Source organism: Sapajus apella, unplaced genomic scaffold (genome assembly GCF_009761245.1).
Source record: "Sapajus apella isolate SASKATOON/1434 unplaced genomic scaffold, GSC_monkey_1.0 scaffold243, whole genome shotgun sequence".
Lineage (NCBI taxonomy): Eukaryota > Metazoa > Chordata > Mammalia > Primates > Cebidae > Sapajus > Sapajus apella.
The window spans coordinates 72,265-93,254 of record NW_022437183.1 but is presented as its reverse complement, the minus strand read 5'-3'; the positions used below and the strand labels follow the sequence as shown (position 1 = coordinate 93,254).

At 41.5% G+C, this 20,990-nt stretch overlaps 1 protein-coding gene across 12 annotated transcripts in view; it reads right to left on the bottom strand.

Annotated features, from left to right (window-relative positions):
* WASHC2C (WASH complex subunit 2C) overlaps positions 1-20,990 on the bottom strand; it is a 69,376-nt gene that overhangs the window by 22,146 nt on the left and 26,240 nt on the right. For 7 of the 12 annotated variants that reach the window (XM_032271631.1, XM_032271626.1, XM_032271635.1 and 4 more), the window contains exons 9-20: positions 19,812-19,925; positions 19,189-19,276; positions 18,491-18,562; positions 17,639-17,757; positions 17,055-17,112; positions 15,491-15,550; positions 14,923-15,099; positions 12,957-13,078; positions 10,744-10,830; positions 7,016-7,117; positions 4,725-4,856; positions 1,231-1,400 (exon numbers count right to left, since the gene is read on the bottom strand). In XM_032271631.1, the coding sequence (XP_032127522.1) occupies positions 1,231-1,400; positions 4,725-4,856; positions 7,016-7,117; positions 10,744-10,830; positions 12,957-13,078; positions 14,923-15,099; positions 15,491-15,550; positions 17,055-17,112; positions 17,639-17,757; positions 18,491-18,562; positions 19,189-19,276; positions 19,812-19,925 (1,301 nt within the window). Of the gene's footprint in view, positions 1-1,230; positions 1,401-4,724; positions 4,857-7,015; positions 7,118-10,743; positions 10,831-12,956; positions 13,079-14,922; positions 15,100-15,490; positions 15,551-17,054; positions 17,113-17,638; positions 17,758-18,490; positions 18,563-19,188; positions 19,277-19,811; positions 19,926-20,990 lie in introns of those variants that run through there. The other 5 variants (XM_032271630.1, XM_032271629.1, XM_032271628.1 and 2 more) reach the window with 5 other exon arrangements.

Sequence of the window (20,990 nt, the reverse complement as noted above, 5' to 3'; positions counted from 1 at the left end):
TGAGAAAATTGAGGCACAGGGAAGTTAGGTAACTTGCCCAAGGTTATTCAGACAGGAATATAAAATCAGAATTTAATATCAAGTTTCCAGAGCCTATATTCTAAATCAGAGGCCAAAAATGCATCCAAGTGTCAAATTACAGAAGCCTAATGTAGAAATGGTGACGTCTAACAAGATCCCAGTATTTGGAGACAGAAACCTGAAGTACTTCTGAATCTATCAAATGATGCTTAACCACACCAAAGCATAGGGTTTACATGTCCAATCAGTTACTTCTTTCTGTTAATAACATTTAGTTGAATTTCAAAGTAATCATGTAAGGCTCTCAAAAGGAGAAAAACTATTTTCAGGGAAGTTATTCTGAACCCATAAGCTAATCTGGCAGCATGTTACATCAACCACAGCCCATGCTTACCCTGAATATCCTGCCAGCTTCAGTTCTAGCATTAATGTGGAGAGGCACAGCTACGAGTTATCAACCCCTGGTGGGATATTGCACAGCTCTGCAGGGAACTTCCTCCTAATAGGATATGTTCAATGCTGAGCAGATTTCTATCCAAATGACAAATTTTTAAATAACTCTGACCAAACTTGACATTCTTTAGAGTAGCCCAGAGAAAAATCACAAACGAAAGATACCAAACTATACTCAAACCCCTGACAAACAAAGAAAAATAGTAATTTTCTTTTGAGATGGAGTCTCACTCCGTCTTTCAGGCTGGAGTGCAGTGGCATGATCTCAGCTCACTGCAAGCTCCACCTCCCTGGTTCAAGCGATTCTCCTGCCTCAGCCTCCCAAGTAGCTGGGGCTATAGGCACGTGATACCACATCCAGCTCATTTTGTTGTATTTTTAGTAGAGACAGGATTTCACCATGTTAGCCAGCATGGTCTCAGTCTCCTGACCTGGTAATCTGCCCACCTCAGCTTCCCAAAGTGCTGGTATTACAGGTGTAAGCCACTATGCCTGGCCAAAAAAGAATATTTTAAGATTAAAAAAAAATAATAATGGGGGTAGAAATCAAATAAGATCCATGAAGACAAATATTTCTGGGTACTGAGAGAAAAGATCGTGCGAGTGAAAAGCAAAGACATTCTCACTGGCACAAAGACTATGTGATCCATGATTAGCAACCATCCGAGGAACTGGCTTGCACATCAAATTCCTTTTCTTGTTACCACAGACAAGAAGTGAGGGATTCCTTACAATGACTATCTCACCCTATCTCACCTGTCCTTAGCAATGGCAAACAGATCATCTTCATCATCTTCCTCAAAGAGACTGGTCTTTTTCACAGCTTTGGCCTCCTGGCCCTGGAGGGTCCCAGAATCCTTGCATTCTCCTTTTGACCTGCTGTCAGATGCCGAGTGGGTCTGTGAAGCAGGAATATTCCACTGGTCCTTAAAACATAAAATATATATGAAAGTCCAATGGCAATTTATATTATAAAACATGGGGAGTAAAATAAAACTTATATTTGTTAAACTAAGTTGTATTTAAACTAAGTATTAAACTTAGTTCATCAGTCTTGAAGAAAGCTCATGCTAAGACTTTCTTTTGAACTCAACTCTAGACAGCTGGGTTCTCTGACCTCACAGAACTTCTCATGATTTCCTCCTTCAACACCTGCCACGGTGTCTCTTCCCACTATGGTTCTGCACTGTTTTAGGATAAGCAACTTGTCTATTTCAGGGGATCAACACTAATTATAGAGGTGTTAAGAAGTAAGAGGAATGTAAAAATATCAAGAACTCAAGAACTTCCAACTCCAGAGAAGAATGATATTTTAATTAAAAAAATCCTAAAGTAGATTGAAAAAAAAAAAAAGTGTGAAAAGCTCACGCAACACACATGTAAACAAGATACAATGAAAAACTGCTAGTAATCCTTTTACCACAAAAGCCTGAATGTGGCCTTTAGAAAGCATTTAAGGAAATTCCACTCGACTATGCTCACACCCCTTCAAATCAAAGAATTCCAAAGCACTTGCATAAGTGCTCCTGATCTCTGGAGTCTAGAGTCTTGGAAATCAAAGTGAGGTCAACAAGCCAGCAGCAAAGTATTCAGAATTTCAGGCCCTACCCCTACTTTCTGAATCAGAATCTGCATTTCACAGGATGCCCAGGTGACTTCTTAAACATTAAGGTTTGAGAAGTGGTCCTCAATGTTTAGCAGTGACTAAATGATGGAATCCACTAGAGTGTCACAAAACTCCAATGACAAGGCTGTATCCCAAACCAACTAATTCAGAGTCTCTGGAGCTGGGATCTACTGTCAGCACTCTTTGGGTCTTTTTTTTTTTAATTTTTTTTGAGACGGAGTCCCGCTCTGTTGCCCAGGTTGGAGTGCAGTAGTGCAATCTCTGCTTACCACAACCTCCGCTTTCCAGGTTCAAGTGATTCTCCTGCCTCAGCCTCCTGAGTAGCTGGAATTACACGCATGCACCACCACGATGGGATAATTTTTGTATTTTTAGTAGAGACAAGGTTTTGTCATGTTGGCCAGGCTGGTCTCAAACTCCTAACCTCTGGTAATCCGCTCATCTCGGCCTCCCACAGTGCTGGGATTACAGGTGTGAGCCACCTCGCCCAGCTCGACAGCACTCTTTAAAGTTCCCCATGGATCCCAGTGAGCAATCAGTTGAGAGTCTTTGTTTTAGGACAAGCTTGTCCAACCCGTGGCCCACAGGCCACATGCAGCCCAGGACGGCTTTGAATATGGCCCAAAACAAATTTGTAAACTTTCTTAAAACATTACGGGATTTATGTATGGACCCCCTTTTTTAGCTCATCAGCTATTGTTAGTGTTAGCGTATTTTATGAGTGACCAAAGAATTCTTTTTCTTTCAGTGTGGCCCTTGGAAGCCAAAAGATTGGACGCCCGTTCTAGAACCTTGGTTATCCTTCCTCTGCATGTCTTTTTGCTACCAGCTTTGGCTAATGTTTTTATTTTCCCTGAACCACTATAATACTAGGAGCAACTCTGCTGATGTCTGGCTATTACTACATGGGGAACAACTACTAACAATGTTTAAAAGAAAAAACTAGTAATCCATCATAAACTCATACATTTGAGTAGAAAAAGCAAATTATATATGCTTGGGAGTTCCTTGATTTGGAGGTGTGAGCATAGCTGGGTGTGATTTCCTTAAATGCTTTCTAAAGGCCAGATTCAGACTTTTGTGGTAAACGGATCACTAGCAGTTTTTCTTTGTGTCTTGTTTACATGTGTGTTGCATAGGCTTTTAATACTTTTTCTTTGCAATCTGCTTTGGAATTCTTAATTTACTTTCAATAAGAACATGAACATATCTATGACTTATCTGTCCACTTCACCTCCTCATAATCTGCATACGATATTAAAATAAAGAGGAATTATTATAACACAGGAAGATTTTTAATGTTCAGGATTTTTAATATCATTAAAGTCTTTTTCTGCACAGCTAAATCTGATTCCCTGCTACTAAATCTGATTGAGTGAGCAGCTAAACCATATTCACAACTGACTTTGGTAATATCTATCCAGATCACAAAATATTAAGACTCCTTAAAAAAAAAAAGTTTAACCTGCATAAGTTACTCCTACCATGTCTAACTATAGTTCTAAATTAATGAAACACAGTAGTTATTTTTTTTTTTTCTTTTCGAGACGGAGTTTCGCTCTTGTTGCCCAGGCTGGAGTGCAATGGCGCGGTATCGGCTCACCGCAACCTCCGCCTCCTGGGTTCAGGCAATTCTCCTGCCTCAGCCTCCCGAGTAGCCGGGACTACAGGCACGTGCCACCATGCCCAGCTAATTTTTTTTGTATTTTCAGTAGAGACGGGGTTTCACCATGTTGACCAGGATGGTCTCGATCTCTTGACCTCGTGATCCACCCGCCTCGGCCTCCCAAAGTGTTGGGATTACAGGCGTGAGCCACCGCGCCCGGCCACAGTAGTTATTTAACAAGATACTATTATATATGGCTATTGGGGTACAAGACATGCTACCTCAAAATATGACCCCTTGGCACTTGAGAAAACAGAAGCAGAAAGGTCTCTCTGACCTTTCCCTGGCCCTTCTCCTCTGACGCAGACCATAGATGAATCTTCTAATCCTCTCTGGAGTAGGTCGTAAGACCTTCATTCCAATTCTCCCTATTCCCAGAGGAAAGGAGCCTCCTTATTTGCAAAGATGCAGAGAATGATCTGACCATGCAGGTGCTGCTGAGCTCCCCTAGCTTATTCCCATCAGGTTACACCCCTTTCATCTAATCGTGCTTCTCCACAACCGTCACTTCTTCATCAGACAGCATAAAATAGACACAGGAATTCCTGTTTCTCTGCATCTTCATTTCTGAAGGATCCTGGGTCAGATAAAACTTACCTTAAATAAACTTGTACACTTTTCTGTGGTTAATCTGTCATTTGTTATAGGGGACTTGTCCATGAACCTAAGCGATGGGTGAGAAATCATTTCTCCCCTAGCCAGCCTAACTCATTTGAATGAGCATACACTATCATGTGGGAGCCACACTTATTACCAACCATTTTGAAGAGATTAATCTTTAAATTAATATATTACACTAAATGTCTTTCTTTAGAAAAGACAATCTTGTGAACATCATCTTTGGTGACTGAACGTCACTAGATATAAAACAGGTAGGAAAAGAAAATACTTGGGATGACTTTAACTCTTAAATCCCATCAAATAATCCCCTCTTCTTTAGGAGAAACCTCAGCTCACCTCCTCATCACTGCTGAACAACAGGGCAGATGCTTTCTTCTTGGAGAGCTCGGAGGGTTTTGCTTTTTCTTGTCTCTCAGTTTGTAGAGACAATGTCTGCTTCTTAGTAGCTGTACTCCCAAAAAGATTATCCTAGAAAAGCAAATTGCAGAAAGGTAAGACAAATTCATAAACAGAAAATACAGGATGTCCTCCTACATTAAACTGTTAGGGAGTAAGTCTCCACTCAGGTATATAAATAATACCTCTGGCGGGGAAAACCTACAAAATGCTAGTAAATCCCACACTAAAGCCTTTTCTCACTGCATCCATAGAAGAGAAAGAGATTACCATAGAATTCGAAGGCAGAGTAGCTGGGAAGAAGCAGGAGGACAACACGCAAACAAGGTCATGATGTACAAGAAGAAACTGGGCCCCATCTAGTCGCCCTGTGGGCAAGTCTCTCTCTGCTCATTTCAGGGGGTTACAGCCTGCAATGGGCATGGGAGTCCCTGCAGCAGCCAGCAACTCACACTCCACGAATGAGAAACCAGAACACTGGCTCAAAGGAGAAAACTGGGGGACTGTGTCCACTTCTTTACAGCTAAGAAAGACACCTGGGATGGAGGGAAGGCGTGACTTGCGTTTCTCATTAACTTCAAGGAGATTATACAGAGTGAAGACACAGTTTACTAAATAAAATTGCTGGTGTACTAAGTTTAATTGTATTTATAAATTCTTCTGTTGTCAAGCACTCCCCAAAAATTGTATTTATTAAGGTGATTTTATTCAGGTAAGGGAAACAAAAGCATCAGAGGGCCTGAGTCTGAGTTAGGATGGAAAAACAGGTGAACAGCAGGTGAACAGGACTGGAATGTGAAGATGAATGAAGGGAGCCTTTAAGGAGAGTACGGTAAAGTAGGACAGGCCAGGGGAATAATGAGCTGGTGTCCAACGGGGATAATAATGACAGAGCTCACATTCACCATGCACTTACTATGTGCAGGCACTCTGCAAGAGCTTTACACTAGTAATTACAGCTGCCACAATGACCCTACTCACTGTTAAGCCACATGAGCTTAAGGAAGGTTAAGTTACTTGCTCCAGGTCCCTGGTTTGCAAGTGGTAGGGCTGGGATATGAACCCAGGGGTCTGGTAGCAAAGCCTATGAGCTCACCACTGCCCAGTACTGTAGAAGGTTAAGGTTTGGGTTGTCTTCTGTCTTATTTCTCTTCCCCACTTTGTGCTCTCCATCCAGGATGGGAAAGAATGACAATGGTCAGGACCTGGCTGCCTTCTCCTTTGCATCCCCACTTGGTCCAAGGCATTCTTGTAGGTCATTGGGTGTAACATGGATCCATCCTCTAAACTAAGGTATAGCTGACCCTGAATGACATGAGTTTGAGCTGCACAGGTCCACTTATACACAAATGCTTTTCCAGTAATATGTTGAAAATTTTGTGGACATTTGCAACAATTTGAAAAATTTGGCAGGCAAACCACATAGCCTAGAAATATCAAAAAAATTAAGAAAAAGCTAGATATATCATGAATACAAAAATATACAAATAGATACTATTTATGTGTTAATCAACTGTTTATGTTATCCATGTGGCTTCTGGTCAACAGTAAGCTATTATTAGTAGGTAAGTTTTTGGGAGTGGGAAATTATGTACTGATTTTTGACTGCAATGCAGAAGTCAAAACAACCCCCACATTGTTCAAGGGTCAACTGTATTTCTCAAAGGCAGATTTCAAAAAATAAAACCTGTAGGTTTCACTCCATAAGAACTTTGTCAAGAGGCCAGGCACGGTGGCTTATGCCTATAATCCTAGCACTTTGGGAGGCTGAGGTAAGCGGATCACCTGAGGTCAGGAGTTCAAGACTAGCCTGGCAAACATGGTAAAACCCTGTCTCTACTAAAAATACAAAAATTATCCAGGCGTGGTGTTGTGCGCCTGTAGTCGCAGCTACTCGGGAGGTTGAGGCAGGAAAACTGCTTGAACCTGGTTGCAATGAGGCGAGATCGTGCCACTGCACTCCAGCCTGGGTGACAGAGCAAGATTCCAACTTAAAAAAAAAAAAGAAAGAACTGTGTCAAGAATCTAATGTCTTCTCCATTGCAAAGCTAGGAAAATAAAAGGAAGGAGCCACTGAAATGAAAACAAAAATTTTTTTTTATATAAACTTCAGGTAGCCTGACTGCTTCCCTATCACGTTTTGCTAGCGCATGAGCCTCTGCGTAGAAAGTTACATCAGCAACAGTTTTCTACTAATCTAAATTATCTAGTGTTGCAATAACAATGTTTACCTCTTCATCTTCATCATCAAACAAGGAAACCGACGCGGGGAGCTTGCTAGGCAGCAGAGATGCACCTTTGAACTTACTCACACTTTGAGAAGAAAACAAATCCTGTTGGATTGAAATTAAAGTTGCCCGTTAATAGGACTATCAGTTTCAGTATAAAACATGAGTGACTCAGACATGACGGCTGCCACGTGCCTAGGTTTCTTTTCTTAGAGGGAAGGTGGCTCAGATCGAGTCCTTAAAGGGACAGGCCTCAGGTTCTGTCCAGGGTATGTGCAATGGCAGTAAGGAGGAGGAAAGCCACAGGATCTGGTGGGCTTGCAGGGCCCAGAGGCTTCTGTATTCCCACCTGAATGACAGAAGGCAGGAAGAAGTTTTCTAATCAATTTCCTACAGTACGCTAAAAAAATAAATAAATAAGAATGACTTCCCGTTACTGTCTAAAGAATCAGAGATTAGATAGGTTCAATAAAGGAACAGGGGCTAGATTCCCAAATGAAAGGAGCTACAACTATTTTATGTAGTAACACCCTTCTCTCCTAAGATTATGAATTATTTTAAATAAATATAAATTAATTTTTTATTTTAAAATGTTTGCTACTCCTCTTAGCTCAACTATAAGCATAAGATGTTGCAAACCAGGAAAAGACCTGCTAGATTCTAAAGAAACTTTCAGCCAGGCACGGTGGCTCATGCCTATAATCCCAGCATTTTGGGAGGCTGGGGCGGATGTATCACCTGAGATCAGGAGTTCGAGACCAGCCTGGGCAACATGATGAAACCCAGTCTTTAATAAAAATACAAAATTAGCTGGGCACGGTGGTGGGTGCCTGTAATCCCAGCTACTTGGGAGGCTGAGGCAGGAGAATCACTTGAACCTGGGAGGCAGAGGTTGCAGTGAGTGGATATCGCACCATTGCACTCCAGTCTGGGCAACAAGAGCGAAGCTCCAACTCAAAAAATAAAAAAAATAAAAAAATAAAGAAATTTTCAAAATCTTATAAGACATCAGCTTATCCTGCAAAGAAATACCTGCAAATTGAGCTACATGAATTAGAAACATAAAATGGGACATCTATTCCCTTGGGAAGAGAAACTTCAATACGCAAGAGCCAAGCCATTAAACAGGACAAGAACATATTTTCTAAGACTTCTTCGGACAATTTTTTAAAAATTATGGAGTCAATGTCTATTCCTCAAATATAGACCTAATGAGTTCACTAAATGAGCTCTCCTCCACACAGTGGTTTTCCCCTGTGCTCCCTGGAGTCCCATGGGTTTATAGAAGAGGCCACATGGGGAGCTCCAGGCATCCCGTACCCGTCCCGCATATTACACAATGGCAAGAGAAAGGGTTCTGCTGATTTAAGAAAATGAAAGTAAATCAAAGCAAAGAACAAAAACAAATGTCAACATCACAGTTTTGGACCCTTAACTAATACCTTTCTTGGTAATGGAAAAAAGACACCTTCATTACTTCAAATAGGTTCCCCCAAAATGACTTCACAGGGTAAGCTTCAGCTCCACACTTGAGATACAGAGGAGTCAGGAAGCATTCCTTCTGGTCCAAAGCTTTATCTCCTAGACTGCCTTGGTTTTACTTCTTGACTAAGAATCCCAGCAATATCCAAAAAAAAAATTCACTCTGTGACAACACACATGGAGCAAAGCCTTTGGTAGGGGTTTTCACACAAGTCTGCGAGTTCATTTCCGCTCCCGCCATCAAGAAGGGGAGCCTACGGCCCCTCCCCATGAAACTGGATGGGCCTCTGTGACCACCTTGACCAACAAATCGAACAAAAGGAACACTGCTGACTTCCAAGGCTGGAACACAGAAGGCAACATGACCTCCACCTGGCTCTCTCTGAGGACTCTCCCCTACAGCCCCAAGTCAGCATGTAAGAGGCTAGCTTCTCTGACTGCAGGCTAGAAGCCACACAGGCCTAGCGAGAGATATCCCAGGGGCCCCAGTGCCCAGTTACCAGAGTGAGCTGAACCTCAGCCCAGCCACCTTCAGACACAAGACAATGTGTCAGTGACAATGACCTAGCTAAGCCTAGTCAACCTCTAGAACTGTGAGGTAACAAAAATACTGGTGTTGTAAACTACTAAGTTTTGGAATTATTTGTTTCACAGCAATAAATAACCAGAACACCTTGTAAGTCACTGAAATTGGTCACATTTGATTTTCTTGTCTAGTCGACAAATACAAATGGCTTACCATATGCCAAGCACTGATTTTACAGACAGGGTATTAGGGATACAAACAAGGAATGAAAAGTCCTGCCCTTGTGGCACTTACTTTAGTGGAAGTAGAGACAACGAATAAGTAAATATACACTGTCCCTGGCAACATGTGCTGTGGTAAACAGTGAAACAAAAGAGAGGACCAGGAGCACAGGATGGTGTGTGCTAGCGCTTCCTATTGTGTGTATTTCATCAGCGAGGCCTCACAGAGAACTCGAAGAGTAAGGAAGGAAGCTGGATTCTTAGAACAACAGCATTACTCATAATGGCAGGGGTCAGTGCAAAGACCCCAAGGTGCAGGTGTGGGATCCATGAGGATAAGACACTGCAGCCTCCACCATGCTGTATGTCGGGGGTCAGGGTTGTGACTTAACTGGACTTTGGCTAATTCACGTTTTGTACACTACCCTTCAGTGAAATAATAGCCTCAAAGATAGTCTTCACATCAAGGGTAATCACTCTACTTCCAAAGGGTTTCATGTACATCCTCACTGTGATTGCAAAGTCCAACCATGAGAGCCTAACCTACAGCCCACAGTTTCTTGAAATACAGGTAAGTTTCTGCCATGTCCACATATTTTTCTGTAAAAGGGGATTATTACTTCCCACTACATTCTCATACAGGTCTCTGATCTCCTAAAAGGCTAACTTAAAATTAGATCTAAGAGGACCTAGGCCTGAGGGACTCAGGAAAAGCAGTGAAGCTTCGGAGAGTTGGTTCTAAGGTGCCTGGGGGGACCAAAGCAACCAGTGAAGCAGGGTCCCACAGCCTATTGGCAGTCTCAGTCTCAGTCTCAGACAGGTGGCTATGCCAGAATCCATCTGCTATAGCACTTAGCCACTTTCTAGTTAGTGAGAATGTCAATAAAGGAAGTAGCATGGTGACCTCCACTCTGGTGCAAGCATCTCATCACATCATGAGCCCATAAACAGTCTAAAGTCTAGACATCCTAGAGAGAGAGAGTACTTTCATCCCAGGAGAGTAAGTAAAGTCCGACCCAAAAGTGAAAAGTAAACATATTGCTTTCTAAAGATCCTATGCTTTCAAAAGATTATTTATTTATTTTGAGACGAAGTCTTGCTCTGTTGCCCAGGCTGGAGTGCAGTGGGGCCATCTCGGCTCACTGCAACCTCTGCCTCCCAGGCTCAAGTGAATCTCCTGTCTCAGCCTCCCCAGTAGCTAGGATTACATGCGCACACCACCACGCCCAGCTAATTTTTGTATTTTTAGTAGAGACAGGGTTTCATCATGTTGACCAGGCTGGTCTCGAACTCATGACCTCAGGTGTCCACCTGCCTTGGCCTCCCAAAGTGCCAGGATTACAGGCATAAGCCACTGCGCCTGGCCTCAGGAGATGATTTTTAAAGAACTAGAGTACTTCACAAAAAGTCTTACAACTCTACTGAGAAAAATCTGATTCAGAAATAGTTTCTCTGTCATATCCATAGGCCAATACTCACAACTAAGGAAAAGAATACTGTACCTCAGAGTCCTCCTCATCCGAAAATAAGCCTTTTTGAGTCTTTGTCTCTGATGAGGGTTTGAGATTTTTGCTGGAAGGTAAGGTAATCTTTGATGGGGAAAACAAAAAGACAAAGAAAAATTAAGGATTAACAAATAAGATACCCAGAAAAGAGGGTTTACTCAATCAACCATTTAGAAAATGCAAGGAGTCTCTGCTATGATAGGCACCAAACCGAGGGAGCTGCTAAGAGAACAGCGAGACAAACAGAGGACACATCTGGTGGATCAGGGAGCAGGACACATTGCCTGGGTCAATCAGTGCACAGATGGGACATGTGCAATGAGAGACAGAGTAGAAAGGTAGGCTGCCCAAGGGGCCTGTCAGGCTCTGAATGCTGGGCCTTAGGTGGTCGGCAAGAGAAAGTCAGCATTCACAGACAGAACGTGGCATGATGAGACGAACTGTAGAAGGAGGGACGAGCCGTGCAGAACAGCAGCAAAAGGTCAAGCAGCCAGAAGGGCTTAAAGACTGCTGGGGACACAATGATTGGCCAAACGCAGGTCAATCTGAGCATCAAAAAGAATAATGGCCTGGCCAACATGGTCAAACTCCATCTCTACAAAAAATATAAAAATTAGCCGGGCGTGGTGGTGTGTGCATGTAGTCCCAGCTACTTGGGAGGCTGAGACTGGAGAATCACTTGAACCCAGTAGGTTGAGGCTCCAGTGAACTATGATTATGCCGCTATACTTCTGCCTGGGCAACAGAGCAAGGCCCTGCCTCAAAAAAAAAAAAAAAAAAAAGGAGGAAGAATGATGGTAATGGATTATCATATACACTGAAGAATGAATCCATGATCCCAAAGCAATATTAAAAATGGGGGAAGGAGTGGAAGAGAAAACTCTTTATTCAGAAGAATGCCAATAAGAAATAAAGAATTTAAAAAACAGTGGTTTATGCCCACTAACAGGTTAACTGATTTTAGGAAGAGATCATCAATGGATTTTAAAAACACTGTATAAAAGGCTGAGAGAGAACAGATATTCATACTGTGTCCAACTATCACTTTAGAGATCAACTTATCAATGGCAAAAGAGAACAGGGTACCTTTCCAATGAAGCAGTCTGGTAGGCACCCTAACAACCAAGTGACAAACTTGTCAGAATGAGGCAGACAGTGAACCTGATGTGTCTTGGGAGGTGATACAACAGGAAGTGCACAACCCTGCCTGCTTATATTCTTGCCAAAACTGCTGACCCTGAATTTAATCATAGGAAAATAATAAAGCAAATTCACAACGTCACACATTCTACACAACAAGCTGGACAAAAAAAAAAAAAAAAAAAAATGTGGGAGGTGCTGCTCCAGATTAAAGAGACCAAAGAGACAGCACGACCAAATGCAATGTAGACACACTGTCTGAATCCTGGGTTTCTTTAAAAAAAAAAAATCAAAACACACAAAAAATACTATAAAGCAGGGGTCCCCAACCCCGGGCTGCAGACCAGTCCATGGCCTGTTAAGAACCCGGCCCCACAGCAGGAGGTGAGGTGAGCAGCAAGCATTACCACCTGAACTCTGCCTCCTGTCAGATCAACCACAGCATTAGATTCTCACAGGAGGGCAAACCCTATTGTGAATTGTGCATGCAAGTGACCTAGGTTGCTGGTTGCGCTCTTCTTTATGTCCCTAATGCCAAAAAGGTTGGGGACCGCTGCTATAAATAGCATTTTGGGGACAAGAGAGGAAATTAGAATATGGACTATATTGTTGGGGAGATTTTACAAAGACATTTTGAGGCAAACTGGAGCAATTCAAATACAGACTAGATATTAAGAGTCTACTACAGAATTACTGTTCATCTCACAGCTGTTGATAATGGCATTGTGGTTATAAGGAAGTCTTTTCAAGAGAGGCTTAATGAAATATTTAGGGGTAGAATGTCCCAATGACTACATGCAATCAGTTCCATGCAGCAAACAGTTAAAATAACTTACATGCAAATAGTTCAGGAAAAAACAGATACGTAACAAAGTTTACATCCATAACCCTAAGAACTGATCAATCTGGGTGGTAGTTATTTGAGTGTTCACTGCAATCTTCTTTCCACTTTCTGTCTGAAGTTCTTTAATATGAACATGAAAGGGAACAATACTTCCCTCTGGGTTCCAGATGAATTCTTAAGATGCCCCAGATCAATGCTCCTGCAGTCACTCTTCCCTCCTGCTCACCTTTTTTTCTGCTCTTGCTTTATTTTCGCCTGACTGACTCACAGTGGCTTCTGGCAATGCTTCAGCTTTTTCTTTGAACAGATCTCCTTCATCAAAGATATCAGCAGTGGACTGGACTTTGCCTTTAAAAAATACCAAGGCATAAAATTACACTAAGGTCAAAAATCCTACCACAAAATTTCTAGATTTATTATTCTTCCCTCCCAAAGAATAAACAGAAAAGTTATGTTGTTATAGTAAGTGAAACTATACTCTTCCCTTGGAATTTTTCAAAGAGCATAGTAGCAGCTCAGTTGAAAGACAGAACCGATAGTTTAACCATGCAGCTGACATGCTTATCCAAGCAGCAGCCTCCTGTGCTTAGAGCAGCTTGGACTGGCTTAAAAGGTGAAGAAAGATCTAGAGGAAGAAAGATTATTTAAGAGGACCACCAAGTCAATCCTAAGGAATCTGAAAAGTGAGGGCTTAGCTCCTGCTTTTAAAAAAAATCAAACTCTACGAAAGCAGATAAAAGCAAATACTGAAATCCCCTCATAACTCCACCTGCCTACTCAAACAAAATGGACATTGGGAACAGTTCCGCATACATGCTTCTAATTCCCCCAAAGGATATACTAATTTAATTAACTTTAGTTATTTACAAATAAGACTATAAATTAGAAGATAATTTGAATAATATGTCTTACCATTTACGTTTTCCATTTAATGTACCTATAAAATCTTTCCAAGTCAACATGCATAGAACCTACTTTTTTTTAAACAGTCAAACAATATTCCACTGAATGGAAGGGCCATAGCTCACCCTACTGATAAATCTGAGTAATTTCCAAACTTTCACTACCATAAGCACTGCTATACCGAGTGAGGCATGTGTTGCTGAAATGAGGGCACTGGCTCATGAATGCCCAGAGACTAGGAGTTGTCAAACAAAGCAGCATCAATTTACTAGTGATTCTAAATGAGTTCTCAAAGATACTCACTAAGTGAGAGCGCTGTGGAGCAACAAAAAGCACTACTTCCTTCCTTTACTGTCATCTTCACCTAGACCTGCGTGCATTCTGCATCCTTTGTACTCTTTCTAGATTAACTAGGCTATTAATTTCCTTCACACTTCTGCTTCCATCCTTACTTTCTATACCTAACACTGAAAAAGGAGTGTAAGTCCAGACAGCCTGCTTCTAAATGCATCCTGGTTCTATCTATTCCTATTCCAACCTTTTTTATTTTTTCAAGTTCCTGAAAATTATGTGCCCCTTAGGGATCTGCCTTTCTTTTCAGGAAAAGCAGTCAATGAATCTAAGTCTTGCTATTCCCAGTGTGGTCCACAGACCACAAAGCTTGCTGGAAATGCACAATCTCAGGCCCCACCCTAGACCTACTGAATTGGAATCTTCATTTTGACAAAAGCCCCTGGGAGATTCATCTGCACATAAAAAACAAATGATTTACAGGAATGACTTCAGGAACATAGGACTTACATTTAAGAGGAAAAGAAAGGAGAATGTCAAAGTAGCCAAGGGGCTGAAAACCCCATCACAGGAGGAAAGACCATGGCCACCTGAGCTTTTTGGCAGAAGAGAAGGTGGGAACTAAATGGTCAGCACACAACATGCCGCTCATGTAATTGACTAAGGTCTGCTGGAAGAAAGTATGATTAAAACTTTATAATTCCAAAGGTCAGAACTAGAAACTGTGAACAAAAATTATAGGGAAAAAGATTTCATCTTTCTATAAGGAAAATAATCACAGTAATTAGCTTCCAGAGCAGAAAAGACTGGTTCATAAAAGAGGCCTCCCAGGCACCATAGCTATGTAAGTACAGACACAACAGCTCAATGACAGGAATGCTGGAGAAGGGATCTGGTATTATAAGAGATACAAACTAGGGGAGCTTATGTACCTTTTTAGGCAACTTTTTTTTTTTTTTTCTGGCTGAAGTCCCAGAAACAGAGGCAGGAACAGGTACCTGTCTTGGAAGGTTTGCTGCAGGGTGCCGAGAAAAAGTCGTCATCATCATCATCATCATCATCAAAGAGGCCAGCGGGAGGTGGAAGGTAGGGGCTTTTTCTTGGAATGGGCTGCTCAGCCTTTTGGGGCTCCTTCAATGATGAAATGGAGGCAGCACCAAACACATCTGTGTCTCCTGTGGGCAGAAGGACAAGACAGCCACAGCTGTGAGCCAGTGTGAACCTGTTGACTTTACAGAAAAAATTACTACCCACCAAGAATTTTTCATTTCAGTTAATCCATAAAATGCATTAACAAGGCCCAATAACCTCCATCCATTACTGCCACAGAACATCCCACAATGCAGAATCACCAGGTCACTCAAACACAAAAAAGTCCAAGGCCACTGAGCTCTAGGAGAACAAGAGCTAACATCAGTAGATGAGCTCTTTCTATAAGCTGCTCAAAGCCCTTTGAAGCTCCCAGGTGCTTCCTTGTCTCCAGCCAGGCTTTAGAAAATGATAATTTTAAAAATGAAAAAACCATATTTGTGTTCTTTTTAGAAAACAAACCTTAAGTTATGTTACCTAAAAATACAGAAACAGCTCCTGCTGGGATTTTCTTTCCAGGTTTGGATGATAAAGACTCTAGAAAGAAATAGAAAGAGATAACCATTTTACAACGAAAATTATTTTCCTTGCAATTTTCTTCCTGAAATATATGCAATGTAATACATGCAGTTAGTACCAGACCTTTTGAAACTAATTTTTCCCAAACAAGCCATTTTAAAATGCTTTATTAGCATTTTCTTCTCTACTGATGTCAGGACTTTTTTTCTTTGACTCCTCCTCAATCTCCCCCACTCCCCTTCCTAAAAAAAAAAAAAAAAGGACTTTTTTCTTTTGGAATTAACACAACCCAAGCTATGACTCCCATGGAAGAGCATGCTGACTGTGATCAAGCCACAGTAGTGGGTCGGCTGGGGAATGCCAAGGGAGGTAGTGAGCACAACTGGCGGAGGCAGGGACCAGGGCTCCCCCAAACAGTTCCAGCTCTACCCATTCCAGTTGGATAAAAATGAAAAAGTAAGAAAGAACAGCAAAAATGTGTGAGTCATCAGTAGAAAGAAAAAAGAAGACAGCCCGGGCGCAGTGGCTCATGCCTATAATCCCAGCACTTTGGGAGGCTGAGGCGGGTGGATCACGAGGTCAAGAGATCAAAAACATCCTGGCCAACATGGTGAAACCCTGTCTCTACTAAAAATACAAAAACTAAAAAAAAAAAAAAATACAATAAGAGCAAAGAGGGAAACCAGGCAAGTTATCTATGCCAAACCATGGACAGCAGAAAGCAGAGGGCAACCAGGTAAGCAGCCAGCACAGCAAGCACAAGGAGTGGCCCATGAGGCCCAGCTCTGATGCATGTGCCCAGGAGACTCAGCGCTTAAAATCACTAATTCCCAAGTCCTGAGAATTACCACAAACCTAATTGAGTAACATTTGTAAGTTAAGAAATATATTTATATTTGTGCTTTTTAAAAACTACACAGATGGGCCATGTGCAGTGGCTCATGCCTGTAATCCCAGCACTTTGGGAGGCCAAGGTGGGTAATCACCTAAGGACAGGAGTTTAAGACCAGCCTGTCCAACTGTCCAACATGGTGAAACCTTCCTGTCTCTACTAAAATATATATAATATATATATATATATGTACACATACACACATGAGACTAAGGTCTGCTGGAAGAAAGTGTATATAAAGCTTTACAGATGATTTTAATGCACACTGGGTTGGGGAATTACTGGTCTCCAACTTATATGCAGAATGTTAAAAATGTTTCTTTAAATTAAACTTCATTAAATGAAAACCATTCTCAACACTGCTCTACGGTACTTTTCTTGTCTGACTTTTGATGAGTTCTCCTAACAAAGAGGCAAGACTGTGATGTGGGTTTGCAGATGGTATTCTGTTTTTTCCAAGACATGAATTAGCGAAGATGAATTACTTTCAACTGGACCAAGGTCAAAATAACAGCTTCCTGCTCAATGCAGAAACAAGACTTGGGAACAACCTCGGGTTCCATCTCCTAATGAGAAAGACAGTTTTGGAACTCTGCACACTGAAACACAGTTGACCAGCCCCCAGCTTACCCTCCTTAACAGAGGCTTCAGCTTGTCGATCCTGGGGGGCTTCCGTGAAGAGGTCACTCTAGTTGTAATAACGTATATGACAAAGGATAAAAAAAAAAAAAAAAAAAAAAAAACAGGAGAAAGTATAGCTGCATTTGAGGATTTCTAAGGAAAAGTAACCTGTAAGATTTAAAACTACGTATTTACTATGCTCCCAGAAAATCAATTGCAAAGTGTTAACTATGGCAAAACCAGACCCTAAAATAATTTAGGCCAGGTGTGGTGACTCACACCTGTAATCCCAGCACTTTGGGAGGTCTGTCCAGGAATTAAATACAAAGATGAAAGACAACAGATAAGAGAAAAAACAATCACCTAGTAAATTATTCACATTAACAAGTGCACATCTTCTCCTCACCTAACAAAGGACAGAAGAATATGGTATTTCTCACTCTGTGATTCTTAGTTCAAAATGTCCCAAAATATGAAAATAGAAACAACTTCCAACTGAGAAGCTGTTTTCCCCCACTAAAGAAACAAAGCATATTTCTTCCTTGTGAACCCAATATAGCTGCAGGGAGTGTCGCTGGGTACCATGGACTCACCTCCTCATCCTCATCATCAAAGAGCCCCTTGCCCCCACTAAACAGGCCGCCTCGAGAGCCAAATGGCGAGAAGTCCTCATCAGTCAGCTTAGGGGGTGCAAATAAGTTATCCTCTTCATCTAGCAAACAGAAAGCAATGTTTTGCAGGGAGCATTAAAGATGGGTCTGGAACCCAAATTCCTGGGTTGGCATCTGCAACATCTCCAAACTGGCATGGATTTTATCTGACCCCATTTAACAAAGTGTGAGGCAGTCTGATGAATTTCACACTAAACCCCTGGCATAGTCCACTGATGCCCTCAAAAGGCCCTGTGGGCCCCCACTCTTAAATCTGTCAATGCCTGCAGCAGACACCATTCATTCTCTAGGCCAGCATCCTTGATCTAGATTTACTTTGAGGCAAGCATTAGGGTCAGATGCCATATTCAAGACCCATTTCTCCAATAATCTGGGGGAAGGAAGGGTAGACTAAACAAAGGGATCTGCAGACTGACACAGGGACAAGTGGAATGCAGCAGACATGACTGCTTAATATGAAAAGCCCTGATATATTCCTTATTGAAAACAAATGCTAGAGATCCCTAAGTTTCTGTACTTCTAGAAAATTCTAGAAAGACAAGACATGATTGCTCTAAAATCTAATAAATCAAATATTTACAGGCATTTTTATTCCATACCCCCATCTCCTCCCAGCACCCCAAAACATGCTTTCAGAGGCTAAAAAAAGTAAATGGAGACAGACCCATTTGTCAGAGGAAAAACAGCATGTAAAGCAGTACTTTATGAATTATGTAAGCAACATTCCTGAGTCAAAAGGCTACTAAATTACTAGAATTGATGGAAAAGGCCCACCGTCTGAAGGAGTTCTCCTTTCCTTCTTCTCTTTCAGTGTCTTCCGAAGTTTTGCTTCCCCGGAGGATAAGGCTTGAAAAGCATAGGTCACAGTTTTAATAGTACTAAGTCCTCCCTCAGTATACATATCCTGTTTCTCTACAAGTCTGTCATCCTCATAACTCATAGCTAAGAACAAGACAACTGCCTTCCATCTCAGCTTCACCAGAGCACTGAACCCCCTGCCCTACCCATGGTAGGCACTCAAGAGTCTCTTTGTAAAGCAGAAGGCTTCTGCTTTCATACCGGCTCATGTGTGTATCAGAATCATATTTGTTGAAAGAATTATTATGCTTTCTACCCTGTTATATAACTAGAATGTGCTATTATATAGTATATTCTTACTTGTTCAAAATACAGGAGTAAATATTCAGCCAGGAATTCTTAGGCTGTTGCCTATGGTTCTCTGGAGTTTCCATTAATCCCCTGAAATTATATGTAAAGTATTATCTAGATGTGTACACGTACATTTTGCTTGTGGGTCCACAGTGTTCAGTTCTCAAAAGGAGTTCATTAACCAAAAAAGGAATAAGCACTACAATTTAAGCCTCTTCTGCCTTTGTAATAACTAATAAAAAGGGAAATCTGCTTCCGGTGAAACCAGCAGAAGGCCCTGCACTACCCCTCCCCTACTTCTCGTCAATGTGGCTGGGGCTCACTTATTGGCTCCTCGTCCACTCGGCCCACGGCGTCACCCTTGATGCGGGCAGCCAGCTCATCGGCAAATGACGTAGGTCTGCTTCTTTTCTACAGCAGGAGAAATCAAAAGAATCACTTTTTTGTAACAAACCAGTACACTTCACTTTTGGACACCTAAAAACATTATGTATACGAGAGCAAAGAAATTCAACTGAGGAAAAAACAGTGTAATTAAATGAATTTAAACATATGTACACTATACAGCTCACCCAAGGAATAGGACTCATAAAATGTTCCTTCAAGGAGAGATGTTCTTTTATTTTCTTACTTTTTTAGTACTTCACTTTAATACTTAAAAATCTAAATAAGAAAATAAGAATAAGATGCATGGGGGGAGAGACAGGAGCACTAGGGTCCTGAAACTCTGGAACCACACATATTCTAAATGATTTGACTCATAAAATCATAACATCTGGACAGGAAAGTGGTACTTGCAATTTGAGATGCTTGCCATTATTTTCCGAAGTGTAAATGAAATGACAAATACGCAAAAATAAGAGTGGTACAAAATAAGTGACAATAAAAGAAACAAGTCATCTGTGCTAAAACCCTGCCAAGTGATAACAACTACCGTCTTCCTTACAGGTCTAGTATTTTCTTCAATGTCCTCAATATCTTCCTCCTCCTCCTTCTCGGAGTCAGCAAAAAGGTCACAGCCATCATCATCCTCTTCTTCGTCACTCATTTGTGTGGTGTGCTAAGAGTATAAAATAATCAAATGAGACCATTAGATAGTCATCAAGCTGAAGAAGAGATATTGTCACTTAGCCTTTAGGCTCCTCCTTCAAAGAGGTAACAGCTTTTTAAAATAATAATCATAATTATGATGCAGCAAGTTACGAAGCAGCAGATAAGCTGGAACAAATAATACACAAGATTTGCTTCAAATCTAAAAAAAAATTTATTATTTAATAAGACTGTAACAACAAGAATAAAAAAGGCAAAATATTGAAATATCAGAACTGGCTGTTACTAGAGAAATATATTTATTTATTTATCTATTTTTATTTTTGAGAAGGAGTTTCACTCTTGTTGCCTGGGCTGGAGTGCAATGGGGTGATCCTGGCTCACTGCAAGCTCTACTTCCTGGGTTCAAGGGACTCTCCTGCCTCAGCCTCCTGAGTAACTGGGATTACAGGTACCTGCCATCATAGCTGGCTAATTTTTGTATTTTTGGTAGAAACAGGGTTTCACCATGCTAGCCAGGCTGGTCTCAAACTCCTGATCTCAGGTGATCCGCCCACCTTGGCTTCCCAAAGTGCTGGGATTACAGGCATGAGCCACCGTGCCCGGCCTAATACCAGGAGAAATATAAACAAAATCAGCATAGTCTTACCTTATTAAAAATACTGAGTAATAGTTAAAAGGTAAAAGCTGTAACAACTAGAGAGCCATCCAAGGTAGTTCACGCAAAAAACTGCAGAATAACAAATCCAGCATGATACCACCTCTGCATACACTATAGCATTTCTATGGAAACAGGTGCATTTACAAAAGCAAAGAAAAAGACCTGGAAAGACATGCTCCCAGAGCATGACCCCAGTTACCTACCTCTGAAGAGTATGCAGAGAAGGAAAGAACTGGAAGGCTCAAACTTAGCCTCATTTGTTGAGTTCTAATTTTTCCAAAGGTACACACTGCTATGTATAATTAAAAAAAATTTTTTTTCAGCTGGGCGCAGTGGCTCACGCCTGTAATCCCAGCACTTTGGGAGACCGAGGCAGGTGGATCACGAGGTCAAGAGATCGAGACCATCCTGGTC